Below are 24,474 nucleotides of genomic sequence, written 5' to 3'. Positions count from 1 at the left end.
TCAGGATCATTATCAGGCCATGTGTTGATAAATGTGGTCACAGATGACTGGTATCAGTCTGTACGTTTGAAGTCATCTACCAACCACATTAGCAGCCTCAGTGGCGCTGAAAGTGATCTAACCACTTGGCACAAGCAGCAAACAGCCGGATCTTTGGCCCAAGAGTCAAGCAACTGGATCTCTGTCAAACGGCAGGATCACAGCGCGTATAGCCAGCTTATAAGATTCCCAGTGTGATCTATTCTATCATATTTGAATTAATATTAGCAGTAATAAAATATCAATAAAACAGTTTAAGCACTATCATGTTAGTTATTCATTCGCTGAATGATTTCCATTTTATTCAGTGTGTGAAAGTATTGTTATAAAAACTTTAATGAGTTTCTCTACTCAAAACCATTGTTTGCAAGGAGTATGTGTGAGCCAACTTTGTAGAAAATACAAACGTCTGGAAGAATGAACACAGCAGCTTTCCTTTGTGGGTCACCTGTCATGACGGAAACATTCTGTCGTTCATATGTAAGAACACCTTCATAGTAACCCAACACAATCTAAATTACACCTGTGGGATGTCACTGTTTGACGCATCTTCATACAGAACCTGCTGTATACAAAATGGCAGAATGTCTTACACATGATTTCTAGTTTATGCTGAATTTCTACACAGGCGCTCTTGCATAGTAACCACAGAATCTTTCCTCCATGACAGAAAGCAGGAGGAAAGCTGCTCTAGGCAAACATCTAGATGGTAAGTATTAAGGTAAGTATTGATTCTTTAACATAATTGCTCCAAACACTCTACTTAAAAAAAATACAAATATTTTGGGTAAAGAATCCCCATAATGTATATAATTAGATGTACTAACCGGCATACTGAATAGAAGGAATAAGAAAATAAGAAAACAAACACTCTACTTAAAAAAGTAGAGAAGGAATAAGAAAATAAGGAATAAGAAAATAAGAAAACAAACACTCTAATTAAAAAAAAATACAAATATTTTGGGTAAAGAATCCCCATAATGTATGTGATTAGATGTACTAACCGGCATACTGAATAGAAGGAATAAGAAAATAAGAAAATGCACCATTGTCATATGCTTATGTTGTCTAACAAGAATATAACAGGACTGCCTGATATAAGGTATTATGTAAATCAATAGCTGTTACTTAAATATCTATTTAAAAATAAATAAAATAGGAAAAATGTCAACTCAATATTTAGAGAACCAGATACTATTTGCAGAAATAGAAGGAACTAGAACTCAAACATTAAAACACCAGGGGCTAGATTTACTAAGCTGCGGGTTTGAAAAAGTGGGGATGTTGCCTATAGCAACCAATCAGATTCTAGCTTTCATTTATTTAGTACATTCTACAAAATGACAGCTAGAATTTGATTAGTTGCTATAGGCAACATCTCCACTTTTTCAAACCCGCAGCTTAGTAAATCTAGCCCCAGGTGGTAAATGTATTAAGCTGAGAGTTTTCCGGTTTTGAAAAAATTAATCAGATTCTAGTTATTATTTATTTAGAACATTCTACAAAGTGATAGCTAGAATCTGATTGGTTGCTATAGGCAACATCTCCACTTTTCAAACCCACCGGAAAACTCTCAGCTTGATAATTTTAACCTCAGGATTCAGTTGATGTGAACTATGAAAAAACAGCATTTTTTTAAACAAAGGTTTGTAAAACAGGCCCTGTCCCTGGGATGGATATTGTACACACAGCAAACCATACTAGCCTACTCCTGGGGTTCAGGGAATCCCCCTGAACTCCCAGAAGAGAAGACCACCCTCTAGTTAAGAGGACGGGGCGGGACCTAGATGGTGCAATTCAAATCATTAGGCACTGCCAAGCGGGTTCTGATGACAAGAATGACATCATCAAATCCCCCGCACTTGCCCATTGGTCTACCCCTCTGGGTCCAGAAAGTAGCTAAGTATGCAGCAAACCCCGTTAAGAACGAGAAAGCATATTCTTTTCCACAGCCATCAGGGTTTCAAAAGTTTTTGGTGTGTTTTGCAGAAGGCAAAAATTCCCAAATTAATTTGACCTATCCATCTGTTTGTCTGTATTTAGGCAGAATTAAAAAATACGTTTTATATATTTTTTACAGGATCAGAAGAATTTTCTTTTTAAAATATATATTTTTAAAGACAAAACAAAGCAAAGAAACAACTTGGCTGGATTATCTTTCTAAATATTTCTTTTTTTCTAAAAGAGATCAGTTCATATGTCTATGAGACATATGCTACGCTACATCAAACAATTTGGCATGTACTGTATCTGCAACACAAGAGATACTAAAGTCCATTGTCTGAACTTATTATACATATTTCTGGTGCTTTAAACTCGTTTTCTAAAGAATTGGATGCAAATAACAGTGTTTCATTTGTTCAGAATAAGACGTCTTCATTTTGTATTAATATTTGCACAATTTGTTTCTGGTGTCGCATGTCATTTAGGGAGGTGAGGGCGTTCTCCTCCGGAGGCCGCATCAGTGTCGGTCCAAAGACAATACCAAGGTTTTCTGCACTCATCAGATTCTCCTTCTCATTCTGTGTAACCCTGGAAGTAAACATAACAATCACTTGCATGGACACCGTGCCATAAACTTTGTATGTACAATTATTATATTTTAACCAATGGTAACCTTTTAAAAATATTTGAAATGTAGCATTATACTCAGGGCCGGATTAACACTAGGGCTAACTGGGCTATAGCCCAGGGGCCTCGGGCATCCAGGGGGCCCTTGAAAGTGCTCAGCAGCAGTATTGATCGGACGGAGGCGGGGGCGCCCCCGTTGCGATCAATGCTGTAGTCTGCTGTAGTCTCCTTACTGAGGCGTACAGCGCGCCGGGGAAGGACTGCAATGCCAGGAGAATGAGGTAAGTGCCTTGGGGGTGGCTCGGCTCACCGGGGGGGGGGGGCTCGGATCACGGGGGGGCCCTCACGGGGAATGGAGGCCCCCTTAGCCCAGGGGCCTCCATTCACTTAATCCGGCCCTGATTATACTGGGAACTGCTCAGTCTTTTATCCCTGGAATTCAGCAAAGCCGTAATGTAAAACCGTATAATAGAGAACTAACATAATACAGTATAGTAATGAAGAACTAACTTAGTACAGTGTAATAACAAGAAATACGGTATAGTAATAATGAACTAACGTAATACAGTACACTAATAAAAAACTAACAGAATACTGTACAGTAATAAAGAACTTATTTAGTGTGGAATAGCAAACGTAACTTGTTATATCAATGTTACCCATATGTGGTTATAAAATACTTCTTACACAGTCTTAAATTGAATGATGTATTATTATTTTTGTATATCAATTTAGCTCCACTTTAATAATACTGAGATCAGTGTATTCTAAATCCCCCAAAACCAGCTGCAATTCTTACAAAATGAAACACAAATTACTTTGAGATTACCAGTTCCACGTCCACACATATCTAACATATTGCTCTATATCTCAAACCTGCACTCTCACTCAACAATAATTGGCATTACCCAATTCCAAATTGCTGCTGTAAAATGTGAGAGCAAACTTACTTTTTTAGGTGGATCATTAGGAATCTAAGAGTCTCGTAATGTGCAGGTGGCAGGAGCATCAGTGATTCATGTACAGCTTCTAATCTCTCGTCTGGGTTGGACATTTCTAAAATAGAATGTTTACATTTGATTAGTGTAGTAGACATATTTTAGTATAGATTTATTTTGCTTAGTTTAGTTACTAGATAGTAACAATAGTTATACATATATCAACAATATGGTACTTACTAAGTGAACTTGAAAATTATTTGCAGTTATCAAAGTAATTGGGGAATTCAAAACTCAGTCAGTGAAATCATCACGGCTATAATACTTGAAGTGCTTGTTCTGTAATATTTATATGCCATTATCTGATACAGTTTACTGCCAAAACACAGCTACAACCATAAAACGTTGATAGACTTTATCAGGAATCAGGCTTTATGCCACGAGATTGGGCAAACCCTTCATCTAATGATGCAACTTGTTGCACATTCCAGCAAAAATGCCTTAACACAAACTGAAACAAGGTAGTTGTACAACGTTATACAAGAAAAGAATAGCTTTGATTTGTCTGGTAAAACAGTAATTACACCAGTGCTAGGTAAAGCACTTCAGAACGATACACAGAAAACAAGGAAGCACTTGTCGTTTATTCCAGAAGAGTGAAATGTTTGTATGGGGCACGTGAAATAATCAAAAGTAGCAAGGAATCACGGCAGCATAATCTTCATAAAGCTAGTTTTGTAGAAAAAAAGTCACTAAAATACAATTATCACAATATAGTCTGAAATGTGCATATTATCACTACTACAGATTAAAAACTGACGAGTCATATCACCCACACAACTTGTGATATAATAAAATTGTTAAGTAGAAAAATAATTGTACTCTTATCTGTGCACTGAACTTTGAAAGCACAATTACTTGACAAGGTCACTCATAGGTGGAGGAACACAGTTAAACTGTAATAATGCGTTGTATGAACTTAACCTGCCTTTACACTAATAATTTGTACTCCCATTATGGTCATTTAAAATGTATTGTCAACCCCAGTGTACGTAGCCTTATAAGGTGTGTAAATTCCCATATGACTTATAATGTATTACATTGTATGTACCCTTGCTATGTAAATTAATGCAAACTACTACTCTCTACTCTCAGTAACTTTGTGTGGACGGGTTTTTCCCATTGAAAGGCACTGCAGAAGCAAAGGCTTATCTAGTTTTACAGAGCAAAATGTACACCAGGATGCCAGCTAAGGTACCTTTCAGTGTGGTATTTACCAACAGAAATACCCTTTAATACACGGCCTGTGCAAGTCACATGAAGTACAAACATACTTACTTGCAGCTTCAATAAATTTGGAATATGAATCATAGGTGATGACTGGAATTGGTAAGTCCCTGAAATACAGCTTCAGTGCCCCAGCAATGATATTTATATCTTGGTAGGTTGTACCGGAGATGTCAGCCTTGTCTCCATCTACAAAACCAAGACAGGAATGTCACAAAATATTGTCATTACAGTATGATAACCATACATCTGTAACTTAAATAAATACATCAGATGTGGCTAAATAGTACCAGAAATGTATGTATTATATTATCAGTATTATAGTAATGATGGTTTTCAGATTGAGGGCTCATCCACACAAACCTAGAGAATAAATCATAAAAATGCATGAAAACTACATACTCAAAACCTCTTGAGACACATTTCAAATATGTGCAATTGTCAAATCGCTTCCAATTAGATAACGACAATTCCTTCCCAACCCCTCTCTCATATTACTAAAAGGGCAGATTATTCATTATAGACACACTCAGGCTTTCCTCTTACAATCTCTTAGATGCTGACTCTGAATCCAGAACATGGAGAACTACACACTATACAATTGTGTTACCATGCACAGCTCTATATCTTTAGACTTCTACAAAATGTTTGTTCTCTGGACATCCTCATCTCTGTACCCCTCCTACCCAGACCGTTTACTTCTTCATGCCTTTATAACCGTTTAACCTGATTGTTAAAAAAAAACCTCAATAAAAAGCTTTTTTTTAAAAATGCACGAAATCTAATATATGCTTTAGACACATTTTAAGCATTGTTTTTTTTTTTTTTAAATATATTTAATGCCCTTTTAACTATTGCACTTTTGTCAATACAATCCATGGTTTTGTCAGCGCACAATGTGTGTGAGACACAGAACATGCGGCGTTTTAATATCTTGAACACACAGATTTTGGAATTTATGGACCATTGTGTTATTTGTTTTATTTTTAAGGTGCTTTTAATGCATTTATTGGCGCATGAAAAACTTACTAAAAGCAGATGGGTGAAAATAAGCCCTAAATTCTATCTTGAATGAACAACTTGTCCTCATGTAAAATTAGTTAATTTAATACTGTTCTTCCTTATTAAAGAAAACATCCATACAATGAATGGAAGAGTTGTTATTATGTACGATGTGCCATCGGGACGCCATCTTGGGGGTATAGGAAGTACAGCAGTATGGGCCCAAAAGCAGTATAAGGCCCCACCAACCCTGGGCCCAAACAGATCAATTAGGGTGGGCGGCCTCCGCAGTGAATTAAGGGACAGAGCAGGCTCCATTTCTAGGCAGCAGCTGCTCCTGAGATGAGAGGGGTTGGGTGGGACAGGACTCTGCGCAGCGGGCCATCATGTAGGCGACAGGTCCGCCTCCACTCCCAAGATGTCAGGGCCCCGCGGCTGCCGCCATTTCCTCCAGTCCCAGCCCCCCCAGGTGTCCATCTTTCTGAGAGATAGGTGGCCGGCTCCCTGCAGCATCACTGACGTAATGTAGTTAATAACGTAACAACGCTGTCAATAGAGAGGGCCTGAATGGAGATAGCAATAAGCAGCAGAGAGGTAAGCAAACTACTGCAGGGAGGGGAGTGACTGAAGAGACTGGAGGGGAAGGCAAATGATTGGTTGAGATAATTTATAAATAGGGGTGGGATGAGAGAAGGAAGGAGAGGGGCCCTGCTTGTTACATACATCCAGGGCCCCGCAGTTTCTGGGGGCAGCCCTGTGTGCCACATATTTGCACCACCCTTGCTAGTAATTGCATAGAGAATGCTGCATTGTGTATATTTTTCTTGCTCTATTCAAAAACAAAATATATTTAACAAGTAAAAAATTATAATTTAAAATTCCAATCTTCTTTAGGTGTTGTGTAAAGAGAGTAGGAGACAGTTGGGTCTCCATAGTCCAGAGTACTAGGAGCACTGTGAGCACACCTCACTAACCACAACTGAAACTCAGTGGGTGGAATTACTTGTTGTAATATGTACAGTACACAGTCAGTGGTATGTTACTGCACACGCAGGGAATCCAACCTCCTAACCAGCCCCTTATGTACACAGATTAGTATTGTTTCCTCTTTTCAGAAACATTTTCCAGACTTGTAAACTTTTCAAGTAATCTGACACATTTTTATACACTATCATCTGGTGGTTTATGTTCCATGCATGTTACATGCACATTTATCCTGTAATATGGCAATTATAACTATTACAATAAATTCCCTATTCTGTACACAAATCATTTTATGTAACTACATATTTCTAAGGATGTACATAAAGTCTGTGTTATTCAACAGTCATTTCTTTTATGTGCCTATCAAATGCTATGCATCATTTGGAGATAATTTGTTATAATATATAACTTTAAAATATAAAGAATGTTTTTGGGGGGTTTCTTAGGAAGCACTCTAGGAAGTGGAGAAATGGTCAGCCAGCAAAAAGTGGGATAGGGGTTTAGCTAATACATATTTGGATTTGAAAAACTAACTATTAATGTTGTTGTTCCCGTCATACTTTGAACACAGTCACCATTTTCCAGATCCAGCACCGAGGCTGGGAGATTGCAGTGTGAGATCTGCCAGACTCTTATCATCAAATCATAATACAAATGACTGGTTTTCACAGGGTTATGTAGCAGCAGGCTGGCAGTAGTTTACAAAAGATGTTCAAAATCACGTGTATTTACTAGTAAAATGGAAAACTAACAGAACTTCACCTCTATCTCTAAAGCATACATGACAACTTTTAAGATTTCTCCCCCCGGGAAAGTCGGGGGAGAGGTCATGTGACATGGGGTAGAAGGAGGGTGTGTCCCCATCCCCACTATAAAAAGCCAAAATTCACGGCATTGAATGGAGGGGCGGAGCTTAATGACACAACTAGGCTCCGCCACCTTCATTCACTGCCGTGAATTTCGGCAAATGCGGGAGCTTTGACTACAAATTCGGGAGCCGCCCTGGGAATTCCGGGAGAGTAGGCAAGTATGCTCTAAAGTATGCGCCCTGTCTTCAGTCACATGGTAATCTATACGTGGAACGATGGAACTGATACAATAGTTATAGTTGCATTGCGCCATTTGTAGTCCTTTTCTTCACAGAAGGTGTGTTGGAAACTAAACAGTTAAACTAAATAAATAATCAACTCCAATAAAACACAACAGAAATAGCCCAATCAAAACAGAATGCATTACAAAAAGGAGCAAAATACAGAGGTATGGTAGACTATAAAACATTGGTTTAGGTGGACATACATTCCATCATATCTGTCAACTTTGATTATATTGAATACGATTTTGATTGGACAAGATGGTCATCCAATTTACCATGCACACTATGAAATCAAACGAATTTGATCAAAATACAGTAGATTAGATGTAATGTAAGTAGCACATAAAATACGGACTACAAGGGGGAGAATGAAGTCAATTAGGTGGAAATTTAAAGTGATCTACCTACAAAAATATCTCAGAAACAAATCAGAAAATTCATGTTTTTCACATTTTTGTGTGCATTCAGTAATGTAAAGCATTAAAACTGTGACAGGAAAATATAGTCGCCATGAAATATCAATTGAAAAACTCAGTGAAATTATTGTGTATTATCGCTTGTGAAAAGGTGCTAAAGTCTCCCAAAATAGTTTGCACCCCAGAAGGTCATAAAAAGTTCTACACATCATCAATTTTTAGCAAGCAAGCACCTCCATAAAAATAGAAATGATAAAAACTTTTCTTAGACTAAATAAAGCACTACCAGGTCTGCTGGGAAACTCCATGTGGCAGTGCAGTAATATTTATAACCTCAGACCATGGGAAATTCTCCAGTTCTAAGTACTACTGCACTACTGTAGGAGCTCGTTTGCAGTGGATCTCTCAGCAGAACATGTAATACATCATCCATCAAAAGTTTTTGCCAAGACCTAGATTGCCAAAAAGATGCCAGCTGTTAGCCTGCATAAATAAAGTGGTTTACAGAGCATAGTGTGGGGATGTATTTATATTAAATAAATGTATTCTTAATTCAGTCTGGGTTTTTTTTTGTTTTACACATTTTTCTCAGGTGCACTACTGGATCCAGCAGACCCTGGATACTGGGTACACTAGCACTTGGGGTTCCTCAAGTGCAAGCATGGCCTGGCAGTCGTGGATATGCTGGAGCTGTAATACTGCAAGTGCCAGCATGACCAGCCACTTAAAGTTGGCCAGGTCATGCTGGGACCTGTAGTATATAACGGACAAAATATTTGTTTACCCATTCAATTTTATTTATTAACCCACATTTACCACCCATGGGTGTGGGAATAGCCGTTGTGCTGTTAGCAGGGGACTGGTTATACTTAAGAGGTGACCCTCATTTTTTCCCACCTGATCCCCCTAAAAAATTCAGCTTTATGCTGTATGGCCGAGGGCTAGTTGGCACTATGGCATGGGGACCCTGCACTGCGGGATTTCCTGCAATCGTGCCAGCCGTCCTGGCTGGCAAAGCTTAGTGCTGCTATGTGCAATTTCGGGAGGACCCCACGCATTTTGAACCCAATATTTTGCAGATACCAGCCTAGGCTTAGAGTAATAGAAATGGCTTTCATTTTCAGTTGTGGGCGTTTTTTTGGGCTTTTTTTTTAAACAGGAGGGGTTAAGTCCGTGATGATAATTATCATCAGCACTGATCTTGTACAGGGAGGAAGCAGCTGCAACATATATGCCTCACAAGAGGTGCATCAGTGCTTGCTATCACCTTTACATAAAGAGAAAGGAGCAGTAACACTCCCTTACTGTACTCAGGTTACGTTATCCTGTCCCTTCTCCCCACCGTTCCGTGTCTCTCATACAGAACGAGACGTACGCCTTCTTACTTTGCATGTGCAGTACAGAAAAGCGCGTTTTGTGCACCCATTCTGGATTTGAGTCCATGGGCTCCAATGAGAGCATCATGCTGAGAAGTGAGAATTACTTGTTGTAATATGTACTTGAGAAAGTGCCGTGCACAGGCACGAAACGCGTCAGCAGGGGTATTTTGTGAAACTGAATCCGGATGTCTGACTGTCTCAGTACCTGAACTTTTACCATTTGTCCACGTCAAGGGGTCATTACCAATATTCACCTTTGCCACCGGCCCCAGCACATCTCGATCTCTACTGCCGGTGTGGTTGCCAAGCCTGGAGGTCATCTAGCGGGACTCGTCTTCTCCGGTGCGTGATTTACGCTAGTGTCCCGCTAGCAGTGGGCACATTGGCTTGTTGTGCTCCCAGTACATACTAATCCCTGACCTCAGTATCTGTGTCATTCAAATACAAATTCCCTACAAAAAAAATCCCAAAAAACCCCCACCCCTGGCACTTCAATCTACCACCCTATGACACAGCACTGTGTACATAGCCTTCAATAAGGCTGGCACTAATTACCAGTTACCAAGCATAGCAATGTAATGTAATTCTGCATGACTCACACAGTTTATAATCCTGAGGCGTCTGCTTCTTGTCCTTGCTCTGAATGCCACATTCTCCCCTGCACTGTTATTTCCAAGACAAGCGATATGTGATCAGGCAAATTAAACTACAATGCTTGGCTATGTGGCCCCCTCAGACTGCTACTCCTGTGGTGTTCTCTGCTCCCCCGGTGCCTCAGAATGTACAGCCAGTGAGGGGAGGTATGGCCCCTTACAAAGAGATGAGGTGGCTGGATAAGGTGAGCCAATTTATGTTAGTACATGTCTCTGCATATGTCCACATCACAGTGCTGAGGATAATATGCACCAGCCGCAAAAATTATGTGCAAGAATATATAAAAGAGATGTTTATATATATATATATGTTCAAGCTGTACTCTGTATTGAAGATAAATTACATATTACAAGCAGGTTATGTTAGTTCAACATACTGCAATATGCTGAACAACTCAGTCAAAGTCTTCCCCTTCTGGAGAGTCCTGAACATCCCACCAAAAAAACTAATGTTCATTCGACAGCGTATATGATTAGTTTTTTTTTTAATTCAAAACTTTTTGGAAAAATCTTTTTCTTCACAACATCATAAAAGCTTTTTTACAATAAAGTATTTATATACTTAAATTTCCTTATGCTGTCATTAACACAAAAGGATTTTTGTGTTATTTTTAGGGGTTATTTACTAACAATGTGCATCTGTACAGTAACCCCTAACAAACAATCAAACCTTTTCTTTCACTGTGCCTAAATGAATCAGAACTCCTGATTGGCTGTTATATAGTACATATTTGATTAGAAAATTACATTCACTGTTTAATTATCCAAGGTTAGCACAATTAGGCACACATTTAATTATTAAGCAGTTTCAATGGCTCCTGGCTGATATTTCAATACATATAATACATTTTCACGATCAGCATTTTGTTTTGCTTCCAGATTGATTATACAGAAGGAATATGAGACTATTCCCTAGAAAGCTAGGGGAAAGTGGAAGGGAAATAATTAGAGCATTTTATCTAAGAAATATACTATTAGGACCTAGTTGAGTTATGTGCTGGTTTGGTGGATGGGTGTCTGAGCTCCAACACTACACTGAGAAGCGGATGCCCTGTGGCACAAACCTGGTAGCTTTGGATGGGTGTTAGAGCTGCAATGTCATTACTGTATTATTTCCCAAGAGCCACAATAATCTTGTGGTGGACTATTTGCAATGCTTTCATCTACACTCCCAATAAACAATTAAAATCATTTTAAGAACAAAAAACAGCAGCTGCACCCATCAGGACATTAAACTGCTCTTTTGTTCTGTGAATGCCATGTCTGGATGAATTGGCTCTGTCAACAGGGGATCAGTGAAAACCATTCACACAAGTAGGGTCTGATCCAAAACATGCTGCACCTGTTTCCCATGTGCTGACCATGTGACACCTAGCTCTCACTTCACGTTATAACCCAGTCACTGCCAAATGGAAAATACACATTAAACTAACATACAAGACTCTAAGGGGAGGGATACATACATACATACATACATACATACATACACACCAACAATCTGTATGTACATTTCCTTATTATCCCTGACTTACACCTGGGGAAGGTAAGAGGCGTGCAAGCATAGTCCCAGTACTGAAAGGGCATGTTAATGTAATTGCGATATAATTAGAGGAGGACACGTTTGCAGATACTGCTGTCAGGTGACATAACTTTTGCGGGTGCTTGACCTCATCATCAACACGGAAATTTGCAGTGGTAAAAAATGTTTAAAATTAATAAATAAATAAACAAACGTGTGCCATTACAAGCATCACTGCTAATAGTCTGGTTACTAATGCAGGGAAACATACAGTGTCGGGCCAGGGGGGGGCGATCGGGTCGATCGCCCCCCCTAGCAGGGGCTTGCTGCCGGCGGCTGCACACTGTGCAGGTCCGTTCAGCAGTGACAGTGTGCTGCCCGGCTGCTCTGATTGTGTTTTAAACACAATCAGAGCAGCGGGGCAGAATACTGTCACTGCCGAGCGGACCTGCACATACTGTGCAGCCGCCGGCAGCCTTAGAAATTAGAAAGAGGGCGGGGCCTAAATCGCCCCCCCTAAAATCGCCCGGGGTATAGCAAAAGTCTGGATCCGCCCCTGTGTCGGGCCCCCTGGAAAACCCCCAACTAGCACTAGGCAATGATAGGCTGGGCTCTTTACACTATAATAGGAAACCTGAAGCATCATAGTGGGATTCCCTACAGGAAGTAGGTCCATAAACAAGCACTGGTGCGCCTCACTAGACCCCTGGCCCATGGGTGTTGGTGTAATAAGTTTTAAAAGTAAAAAAAACAGCATTTTTCTACGTGACACTCCTGTCAGCCATAAACTGGGTATACTGGTGCTTGTAGAACTACAAATGCCAGCATACTTATGGCTGCTTGTAGAACTGTATACGCCAGCATGCCCTGGCACTCACGGCCCACTGGGACCTGTAGTATCATAGGAACAGAAAATACTTTAACAAAACAAACAAAAAACACAACGTAGAAAAGGTCCCGCAAATGATCAATCTAGAATGTATTCACTCTGATGAACTAGAGTGTGAGAAAGATGCTCTAATGGGTTATGTGCCAATGAGATCCATTGATACATTTTATAAATGAACCTCATCTTGATGGACTTTAAACATGCGGACACATTTAACATACTATTTTGAGTTGTCTGTATTTTAAGATATGTGCACCACACATAAATACACCATTTTTGCAGCACACATTTTACGTGCACATATTTGTCTCATCTGGTAGGGTTACTAGATCAGACAAATATGGGTTCACATGAATTACTGGTGGCAGGCAGTACAATGAGTTAATTTCCATTCTGCATAGTAAAATTTGCAGTCATGTAGCATGTATGGCACTGTGCTTTAAAGTAAAACCATGGACTATATAGCCAAATTTTAGGTAAAGTAAATAATGTGGGACATGAAAATACAGTGTATAGGAATTGGATGGAGTTACAAGCAAAATGTGTGAAATTGGAAATACACTGACAGTTTGATGGGCTAACCATACCTCCCAATACAATATTTGCAGCTGTTGCATATTTTCCTCACTTGTAATTCCATGGTAGCTGGATAGGCAGAGGTGGCCTAAGCCTTCTCTTTCCCCATGAGATGAGGTATAGGGAGAATCAAAGAATGCCACTCCATGGTTTGCAATTCTTTCCCCCACCTGGCACCAGAGGAGGGGTGGGGCAGATAGTCCTAGCCTAATCCTGAGAGCACTATCATGTTGGCCAGACTCCCATTGCTTCCAAGGGTTCCAGCATGGCCAGCAGTGATAGGCTGGGGGCTGTTAGATCATCCCATCCCCAACCTCCTCCAGTGGTTCCTCAGTACTAGGTTAGGAGCCATTATTCTGCCCCATTACCTCTAATAGTATGGGGGAAGGTTAGCATTACACAGTATACCAAGTGGGGCTAGCAAGACTCCCCCAAAGTTGGGTAGTATTTAAAATTACTCACCCTACACACGACACAAGGTAGATTTAGTTAGAACCCCTCAAGGGCATAGGGCTATTTTCTTAATTTGATACTCCACACCAAACCAGTGTCCCATGCTTAATATTCCAGGACAATGCGGAACCAGCTTTAGGGCTGGGGCATTTTTTTTTTATTTCAATTCTTTTCTTTTCACTTTTACTTAACATTGCTGCCTAGCTGCTGCAGCTGGACCGTGGTAAGACTGCAGCTTAAGAGATTCAGCTTTGAGGAGCAGAGATTTGCACCGAGAGTTGGGCAGAACAAAGCAATTCCTGGCAAATTTTGAAAGCAATGCAAAAATGAAGTTTCATTTTGCAGAGCAATATTATTAAAATGAGATAAAAGAGAAGATGGGGAACAAAATTGAGGGGCCTTTTTTTGGGTGGCAGACGGGCACACAGTCCTTTCCACTATACAAAAGAACATAAATTGGGAACAGGTCATAGATAGGATCTCGTCCTATTCTTATATTGGAGCACATTTTGTACCTGCCAGTTAAAATTTACCGGAAAAGCGCATATCTAGGCGCACTTTGCCCAATGTAAAAAAGGTTCAAAAATACAAAAATATCCCATGTAAGATAGAAAGTCTCAGTTCTCCTTCCTCTCATGGTCCTGATTCTCCCTCCCTCTCATGGTCCTGATTTCCCTCCCTCTCATGGTCCCGATTCCCCCTCCCTCTCATGGTCCTGATTCCTCTTCCTCTCATGGTCCTGATTCCCCCTCCCTCTCATGGTCCAGATTCCCCTCCCTCTCACGGTCCTGATTCCCCTCCCTCTCATGGTCCTGATTCCCCCTCCCTCTCATGGCCCTGATTCCCCCTCCCTCTCATGGTCCTGATTCCCCCTCCCTCTCATGATCCCGTTTCCCCTCCCTCTCATGGTCCAGATTCCCCTCCCTCTCATGGTCCTGATTACCCCTCCCTCTCATGGTCCTGATTCCCCCTCACTCTCATGGTCCCGATTCCCCCTCATGGTCCCGATTCCTCCTCCCTCTCCTGGTCCCGTCTGGTCCCTTCTCATGGTCCTGATTCCCCTCCCTCTCATGGTCCTGATTCTCCTCCCTCTCCTGGCCCCGTGTGGTTCCCTATCATGGTCTCGATTCCTCCTCCCTATCATGGTCCCGATTCCCCTCCCTCTCATGGTCCTGTGTGGTCCCCTCTCATGGTTCCGATTCCCCCTCCCTCTCATGGTCCTGATTCCCCCTCCCTCTCATGGTCCTGATTCCCCCTCCCTCTCATGGTCCCGTTTCCCCTCCCTCTCATGGTCCCGTTTCCCCTCCCTCTCATGGTCCCGATTCCCTCTCACTCTCCTGGTCCCTATTCCCCCTCCCCCACATGGTCCTGATTCCCCCTCCCTCTCCTGACCCCGTCTGGTCCCCTCTCATGGTCCTGATTCCCCTCCCCCTCATGGTCCTGATTCCCCTCCCTCTCCTGGCCCCGTGTGGTCCCTTATCATGGTCCCGATTCCTCCTCCCTATCATGGTCCTGATCCCCTCTCACTCCCCTGGTCCCTATTCCCCCTCCCCCGCATGGTCCCGATTCCCCCTCCCTCTCCTGGCCCCGTGTGGTCCCCTATCATGGTCCTGATTCCCCTCCCTCTCATGGTCCTGATTCCCCCTCCCTATCATGGTCCCGATTCCCCCTCCCTCTCATGTCCTGTGTGGTCCCCTCTCATGGTCCTGATTCCCCCTCTCTCTCATGGACCCGTGTGGTCCCCTCTCATGGTCCCTTTGTAAATGACTTCCAGAGACTCTTCCACTCTACTTTTTTTCTCTTTTGTGGCTACAGTGGTAACATGATTAGGATGTACTTATAACAGGGAAGGGCTCCTTGTGAAATCCAAAACCCTTTTCCAAACAAGCATCTACATAAATATTTTAAGAAGACTTCTTATTGATACTACAGGGATTGATTACAATATCAAAGAGCAGTTTTAAAGCTTCCAGCTCCAGTGAACAGAGGGCCATACACTTTGTAGTGGTGAAACACAACACGGCTCTCCCACCCCCAAGATATAATTAAACATTCTTGCTTATTGTGGAACAAAAGCAATTTTTGGACTTGTAATTACAAGGATTGTACTTAGCATAGCAGGAAATAATCACATAACTTTGTGTTTAATCACTTTGAAACAAATAGCTTTTATTAAAAGATACATAAGATACATAGCTGCCAATAACACATGGTACCTGTGCACTTTAGCTGGGAACTGCATTCTGTGCTAGCATTCCTGCAACTGTTGCTTTGTGCGGACAGGTTCATACACTAGAGGACTGTTCAGAGCAGGAAAAATACAGGGCTGGCTGAACCTCTGTGGGCGATCTAGCTGGCACAACCCCATTGGAGGCAGCACCACCACCTTCCACGCTGCTTCTTTAGCAGGCAAGAGATGGGGCCGGCACCAACTGTGCGTCACACTGGGAGTATGGTGCAGGGCTGTGACATCATAGACTAATGACCCACTCTCAGCGTATCACTGACATTGAGGAGCAACAGCCTTCACAGGTAAGATGACGTCCAAGTCAGTGTGAGGCACTCCAATTGTGGGCACAGCAGTTACATTATAAACACTGGATGAGTGATTTTACGTCACACGTTCAGTGTTTTAGGCACCCCCTAGCGCCCTAAACTATTCCTAGGTTCACTTAGTGGTAGCACATGCACCACAGAGGGAGGGAAGAAACACAAGTACATAACATTTCCTTCTTTCCTGTGGACTCAACACAATAAAGGGATAAGATTTTTGCCAAAGGAGCAACAGCAACACTAGGGAAATTTGTCTCCTTAGAGGAGCGACGAGAAAAATGGGCGGGGGTGGTACAGTGTACTGGAGCTCCCACTCAATCCAGTCACCAATGCCCTATCTAAACCAGATTAAAATGGAAAATTATTGTGAGGACCACAGAATTCCTATTGGTGTGTGTGGTCACACCCTACCCACGCTGCATGCGTGGCACCACCTCTATTGCATTTAACCTTCTACAGGTTTTTCCAGATTAAATTTTCCTTCTGATTTCCTGGCCTTTTCATTGGCCTGAGTAATAGCATGACAGCAATAATTTACAAATTTCACAAAATATGGACCCGCACTGCTTCTCTAATTGCATAAGAGCGCCTACTTGTTTGTCTAGCGCAGTGATGGACACAGTTTTTCAGGAGCTGGCCAAATAAAAAAGAAAAACTTTAGGCGGGCCAATATAATTTATTAAAAAACTCAAATATCTAAATATATAATACAAATTTTTTGAATGGGACGGGAGGGTGTTATATAGCAGTGTTACCTCTATAAGTGCAGCGATCGTACAGACACAGCACTTATTTCAGCAGGTTGTTGCAGATCTGTCTTTCTGGTGAGCCACTAACTGACAACACAGCAGCTAATCGAAATCCGCCTTAGTATATGGCCCAGTCCATCTCTTCTCACATGACTTTCAGCCATTAGGGGGCGGGCAGGTGTTTGAGTGATTGACATACAAAGTGTCCTTTTAGGAAGGAGGATGAAGTGTAATGGAGGAAATAGCTGGGAAGGCATAAAAATGAAGGTTCTGACACACAGGGTCGGCCCTAATAATTTTATGCATATTTTAATGAAATTTTTTAAAATATTGGCGGGCCGGATAGAACTTCTAAGAGAGCTGGATCTGGCCCGCGGGCCGTAGTTTGCCCATCACTGGTCTAGGGCATTCCAAGGTTCCAGGGTACACTCACTCTGCTCCAAACTTTGCGGGTTTTCAGATCCACCTGAAAATGGTTCATCACATCTAAGTCCTACCTATTAGGACCAGCCCCTTTATTCATTTAAACTTTTTCACCTAAAATACGGTTTGGGTTTTCCTTAAATATCTTAAATTAATCATGAGAACGAGGGGCCATCAGCACTCGCTTTATTGTGTCAGTTTTGTGTTTTATTATATTGGTTAATTGGAAATACCCTTTTCTGCAAAAGTGCAAATGAAAGGTGTGAATTGCCTCCCATTACAAGTATGAGGACACGAACCAATCTCCGGCCCCTCAGAGGTGGTTGCCAAAAGTCCTTTAGTGGGGAGAAAAGGAGTCTATGTCCTCTCCCTCAAATCAGGGAGCTCTCACCTGAATGTGCCTGCAGATGACCCTCTCTCACCTATCCTCTGCGATGCTTAATTAAGCCATTTCATTTAAATAATTGTGGCACACATGTGCCTAATCTGCGTATACTATAGAACGACTCCATTCACCCATCTCCTCCCCTGCACACATTTACACCTCTTAAAGTGCTATCTTACATGGCTATAAATCGTCCCTATAACACCAGGAATGCACCTGGTCCATGAGCTCACATACCTTGTAGTATTATGTGCTGCTTTATGGTACCATAATTGTCTGATACTACTAGTATATACTGGGGCAGCACAGTGGCCTCGTGGTTAGCACTTCTGCCTCACAGCACTGGGGTCATGAGTTCAATTCCCGACCATGGCCTTATCTGTGTGGAGTTTGTATGTTCTCCCTGTGTTTGCGTGGGTTTCCTCCGGGTGCTCCGGTTTCCTCCCACACTCCAAAAACATACTGGTAGGTTAATTGGCTGCTATCAATATTGACCCTAGTCTCTCCCTCTCTGTCTGTGTGTGAGTGTGTGTCTATATTAGGGAATTTAGACTGTAAGCTCCAATGGGACAGGGACTGATGTGAATGAGTTCTCTGTACAGCGCTGCGGAATTAGTGGCGCTATATAAATAAATGATGATGATGATGATGTTACTGCTGTTTAATTATTGGATGGTCCCATGTGGACTTCTACTCTTCCGTGTTACAAAACAGACAAGCAGAGGTGGCCTAGTAAGATTTCCACTGGGTCCCTGAAAGCTAATGTCACACCAGCACATTTATAAATAATTATACTAGTGTATATTAAATCCATGGGATGCAGTATACCCAATAAAGCACAGAATATATATGATTTGAGAATCTTTTATCAAATGATTTTCACAAAAATATTTAATAAATCAGATGATAAAATGTGTTACAAATACCAGCTCTACTATTTATGAATGACGTATTTACATTATATATTACAGTAAGGGTTCATCCAGACAAGCGGAATGCTACTGCGTCTGTAAGTATACTGCTGGGTAAATACCGCTGTCCAGACAATTAAACACGTGGCATGTAAGTATCTAACAGACAATGCAGAGACACTGTGTGAAAAGCAACATGAGTGTTTTACTCCTGTGCACAAAAGCACTAATGGTGGTTTCAGTGGGTGCAACAGAACGGTTAGAAGAGAAAGGTAACAGGACTGGGGACACATTACGGACATAACTGCCCATGACTCCTAGAACTTAACTATTATAATAATGGTTGGGTTTTTAAGTTTTACTTGTTACAAGTAAACACTGACTGTCTGAACTGATGACTCACCTCGATCAAAGGCCATTTTCACATCTTCAATGTGCTCAGTAAAACCCGAGACCCTGTACAGACCTTCTGACTTTAGACCTAAAAATAAGAAAAAGGAAATAATTGGGTTGATTCAAATTACAGTGGTGTTCTTTTTTTTTTTTTTTTTAAAAAAAACCCTCTTGTGTAGCATTATGACGAGGGTAGCCCCTACCCTGAGGATCACACAGTTACCTGATACCCACTACAGGACCAAACTACTACTGGACCATACTGTTTTCGTCAGCATGCAGAATATACAGGATTCAGCGGTGTTAGTCATCAGAATGATGCTGAGGACCACGACGACAAGAACACCGACGAAAAAAATCTGATTTCCACAATGACTATAAAAAGCAAATGCAGTCTTACCAGAACACGGACAAGAGAAATCGCCGACCTGCTTATGTTACATTCCGAACTGTGGCAAAGACGGCACTTTCTATGCACGTCACTTGCCATAGTGACTTGAACATTTCTCTATTTAAATCGGCAATGCCAACAGCCGTGTGGAATGTCAAACTGTCTACCATGTTAAATTACCCTAGTAGGGTTTGCCTGTTGGCATTGCCGTTTTAAATAGAAAAAAGTTCAAGTCGCTATGGCAAATGACGTGCATAGAAAGTGCCGTCTTTGCCACAGTTCGGAATTTTCTGGTTTTCTGGTAAGACTGCATTTGCTTTTTATAGTCATTGTGGAAATCGGAATTTTTACGTCGGCGTTCTCCTCATCGCTGTAATCGGCATCATCATTTCGTACCCAACCCAGATTCAGAACTGAAAGATAGGGAGCGCAGCATTACTGGAACTCGTATAGAAGTAAGGTGTGAAGTAATTGCATCTGATTGGATGGCCATTGTACCACTGTTCTTTCTAAGCTAAGCGATTTGGAAATGTTTTTGTTACAAATGGAACTTGCAAGGAAATATGCTACATTCACACTGTGAATAGAACCCTTCAGGATGAAGTGCTAATTCAATTAACCTTGTAATGTTTTCTTTTACAGATTGCTAAACTTAGACAGAAGTTTGCTTTGCTGTCCAATCAGGTGCCACATTCACTGAACACCTTCCATCCACAGACGTTCTGCCTTAGCACCTGTTCAGTTCTCCAGCTCTAGAACTTGTATTTCTTACTGGTAAGTATCTTATCAGCTAATAGTGGGACTCAGCAGGGAGGACACTACAGTACTATTGTAAAGTATAACAATACTAAAGTCACTGCAGAGACTATATAAAGACTCAAGGCCACATGCAAATAGAGGCGAAGAGGGGGTGACAAAAAAGATATAGATCCTTTAAATCCATGATCACATCCTACGTCACACACAATCTGAATTCATGGCTATTGCAACACTGATTTATTCTCTATCCAGTGTATATGTTTTTCATTTTTCTTGCATGAATTTTCTAAAAGGATATGCAGCTAATTATTTTTCATGAAAGCTGCAATCATTAATTTTTGTACCGTTTAGAATATTCATTTACAGATTTGCAAAATAGTTTACCTATGCAATTGTAATAAATGAAATGGAATAACAATGATTTACTTTTAAATGTAAAGTTCTCCATAATTCGACAAGCAATAAATATAGCAAAGGTAAAAACAATGACTATATAGGACCAAAGTGAACACACAACTTCATTCCTCTCTCTCTTCATTTGTTCACAAAAACATGCACCTTGCAGACTTAAATGATCACACAGCACAATACAGCTACAAATACACATCTACAAATACCACAAAACAATAAGATAAATATTCATACACGGGAAGTGATGAGCCAGGTATTCTCTTTTCCCCCTACTAACAATAATAATATACGCAGGCTGGTAATGCTAACCCTCAATTTACACAGATTTTACGTTCTGACTTTTTGTCTTATGGAATAGAATTTTCTGTATCTGTTGCATCTTTACACTAATGGCGTCTGTTTACTACAAGAAGTATCACATTTTATATATGTAAAATCTAAAGTGAATACAAATACACACATAATGACCTTAGAAAAAAACCGATGGATTATTATATTATGATTCAATTCTACATATGTTCACTAGAGGACTAATTTACAGTTAGGAGTAAATCCAGCTGTAAGGTGCAATATTGTACCTTGACAAAACCATGCTGCACTGCACAGGCGGCAAATTTAAAAGGAGTGGACAGATTCAGATTTGGACAGAGCACATGTCGCAGCTCAACTCTAAATAGCAGTGTAAAAACAACGCTGCTCAGTGTTTGTGTGCCACATGCAACAGCAGGCAGTACGTCTTCTATGTGCAAGGATAGTAAATGACATTTGCTCCCCACTGCATTAACATGGTTTGTCTCTGATCTCCATTTGTATCTGCCTCTCCTCTGTCAAAAACAGAATGCTGAAGAAGCAGATATTAAGGACGACCATGTCCACAAAGCCATAATCCCATTCCATTTTATGCATAACCACAGTTATGTTCACTCAAGTCTACAGATTCAGCCTTTGCTGGTGGGAAAATAACATTATGATCTCTTTTAAGGCTGACAGTACTGTACTAAGAGCAAAGAATAATAATGTTTTACTGGGATAGTTTAAATAATGTGACAGATGGATACAGTGGGCCTGAATGAATCATTAAGAAAAGGAAATAAAAAAAAAAAGGAGCAACTTTGCTCCTGGACAAACCATGTTACAATGCAAGGAGTGTACATTAGATTATTATTTTGTACTTGCTGCTTTTTCATATAGCACACATATACTTGATAGCTTTATTTTTACACTGAAATTTAAAACTGACTAGGATATGCCCTACCCCAACTATAAATCTGTCTTCACATCTTATATTTATCTCCCCCTCCAATGCAACATGGTTTTGCCAAAGTGCAAAGTTACTCCTTTTATTTGCTTTACTTTCCTTAATGAATCAGGCCCTGTAAGTCTAATGTACCATATACTAATGCTGTTATAGGTGCATAAAATTAGACTAAGTCAGTGACTTGAAAGGGACGAATTCTCTCAGAGATACCATCATATGGTAGTAGTTTAAAAGGTGACTTCTATTAGAAAAATTGTTAGTTGCACTAGGTGGAATACTATAGCAAAAGTTAGAAAACAAAGTTAGTGTTAGCAATTATAATATAATAAATAAAATATGCAAGATGTTTGCAAATGGTTGTCAGAAAGGAGATGCAGCCCAATGACTGTATAGTTGGCTCCATCACACATAAATGTTTAGTCAGTCTCAGCAATAAATATGTAGGGCCTCAGTCATTAAGGAGAGCAAAGCATAAAAAAGGAGTAACTTTGCACCTGGCAAAACCATGTTGCATTGGAGGTGGAGGTAAATTTAAAATGTGGGGACAGATTTATAATTGGGATAGAGCATGTCCTAGATCAACTTTAAATGTCAGTGTAAAATTAAAGTTATCAAGTCTTTGTGTGCTATATGAAAAAATCATATAGTAATTAAAATATGTGCAAAATAATAAACTAATATGCACCCCTTGCATTGTAATATGGTTTGTCCCAGAGAGCATTTACTCCTTTTTTTTGCTCAGGCCCGTAGTGTTATTAGCCATGTGATTTTATAACAAGCAGACAGCAATAACATAAGAGCATATTTTTATACTACGAAGTGTTTGAAGTGCAGAACTAACAATAAAACAATTACACTATTCAACATTTTTGCTTAAAAAAAGCTACATAGTATAATACTGAAAAAAAGGAAAAAGTAGCCAAGATAAATAAAAGTATTGATAAAAGTCACAATTAAATTGTGACTTGTGCTGTATGTTTACTTTTCCCAGTTGTAATTATGTATTTCTGTTTGCTACAGCGTTTTAAGACTTTCAGTTAGAAACCATGTTAAACGGCGGAACACAATCATTAATGTCACAATGATTTACTATATGACCTGATCCTCAGGACTCAGGGTGGAAATCAGATGTAAACCACTGGTGGAATTAACAAGTGCGTAAGTGTGAAATCTGTGACAAATAACTGGGAGAGGTTGGGTGAGTTATACAAGATTTGTTATAACTGTTCTGAATTAATTAAAGGACCTATTTTTCTTACTTGTCCCCTTATTATAAATGGATGTGGGGGTTTATTCCCAGGATCCCCTGAAACCAGGAGCTCAATAGCACTTTGAGCTTGTATCACAGGAGGAGATATCTGGTCCTGTCCTCTCTGACTGAGATAGTAGTACTCCCGCCATGTACCCATAGCGTGATACAACTCGGCAGCTCCATGAATCAGGGAGACCAAGAGGCGGCCGGGGCAGAAACCCCTTATTTTCTACATGGGCACAGATAAGAAAAACAGAGGGTTGTCCAAAACTGTGTAATCCATTTAAATCGGACCTCAGAACTGTCCCTTTATCTTTCTTACCTTTCAAACTCTTGTGCCTGGTTCACATTCGTATGGACAAACTCCTCAACTGGATTCAAATGTGTACCCCCTAAATTCACCCTGGGTATTTCTACATTTTAGTGTAGGATTAATAAATATCAATGTCAATGTAATTGAAGTGAAGCATTGATGGTGTCTAACGCGCAGTGATAATTACACTACATGTAAATGTCTTGGTAATAATAGTTGGTGTACATTACAGTAACACTCTAATGTGTTACTATGTATTATAAAGCAGCATGAGACCAATGTGATACCGCGGTAGTCCAAGTTTGTGAACTTTTGGCTTTCAGGGGTTAAATATGCAATATATATATATATATATATTTATAGATAGATATATTGATATATATATATATATACATATATATATATATAGATACACAATAGGATACAATGTTGTGCTTACATTTTAGCTCAATGTTCAGCTGCTATAACCTGAGCTAAATTAAGTTAATTATGTGAATATCATTTTTTTGAAGGGCAATGTCAGATGGGCGATTTAGAACCTTGCAAGTTTCTGACCCAGAAAACCATGGCATTCTAAAGTCAGGATACGCTCTGTTAGCATATCATGAAAATGAGTGGGGAATGCTGTTCCCCTGTCACACCATAATGCTTCTGTTGCCAAATCTCTGTATTTCCTAAAAATAGCTATGCTCTAAAATACCATAAGCCATTTCCCTTAAACAACAACCCAGATGTTGGAAATTTGAAAATCAGTATATATATATATATATATATATATATATATATATACACACACACACACACACACACACAAGTTAACCCGTGCATGATACTCATGCATTCTAGTCAAATCAAGCTACTTAAGGTGTTAAAAAGG

At 40.4% G+C, this 24,474-nt stretch overlaps 1 protein-coding gene across 3 annotated transcripts in view; it reads right to left on the bottom strand.

The window, feature by feature from the left end:
• Positions 1 to 2,093: 2,093 nt before the first annotated feature.
• CHN2 (chimerin 2) overlaps positions 2,094 to 24,474 on the bottom strand; it is a 260,121-nt gene continuing 237,740 nt past the window's right edge. For all 3 annotated transcript variants that reach the window (XM_075212289.1, XM_075212291.1, XM_075212290.1), the window contains 4 exons: positions 19,224 to 19,301; positions 4,887 to 5,024; positions 3,561 to 3,666; positions 2,094 to 2,571 (listed from right to left, as the gene is read on the bottom strand). In XM_075212289.1, coding sequence (XP_075068390.1) covers positions 2,400 to 2,571; positions 3,561 to 3,666; positions 4,887 to 5,024; positions 19,224 to 19,301 — 494 coding nt within the window. In that variant the 3' untranslated portion in view covers positions 2,094 to 2,399. The remainder of the gene's footprint in view (positions 2,572 to 3,560; positions 3,667 to 4,886; positions 5,025 to 19,223; positions 19,302 to 24,474) is intronic.

This window comes from Mixophyes fleayi, chromosome 5 (assembly GCF_038048845.1).
Source record: "Mixophyes fleayi isolate aMixFle1 chromosome 5, aMixFle1.hap1, whole genome shotgun sequence".
NCBI classification, from domain to species: domain Eukaryota; kingdom Metazoa; phylum Chordata; class Amphibia; order Anura; family Limnodynastidae; genus Mixophyes; species Mixophyes fleayi.
Note: the sequence above shows the minus strand (reverse complement) of the source record. Positions and strands in the feature narration are given on the sequence as shown.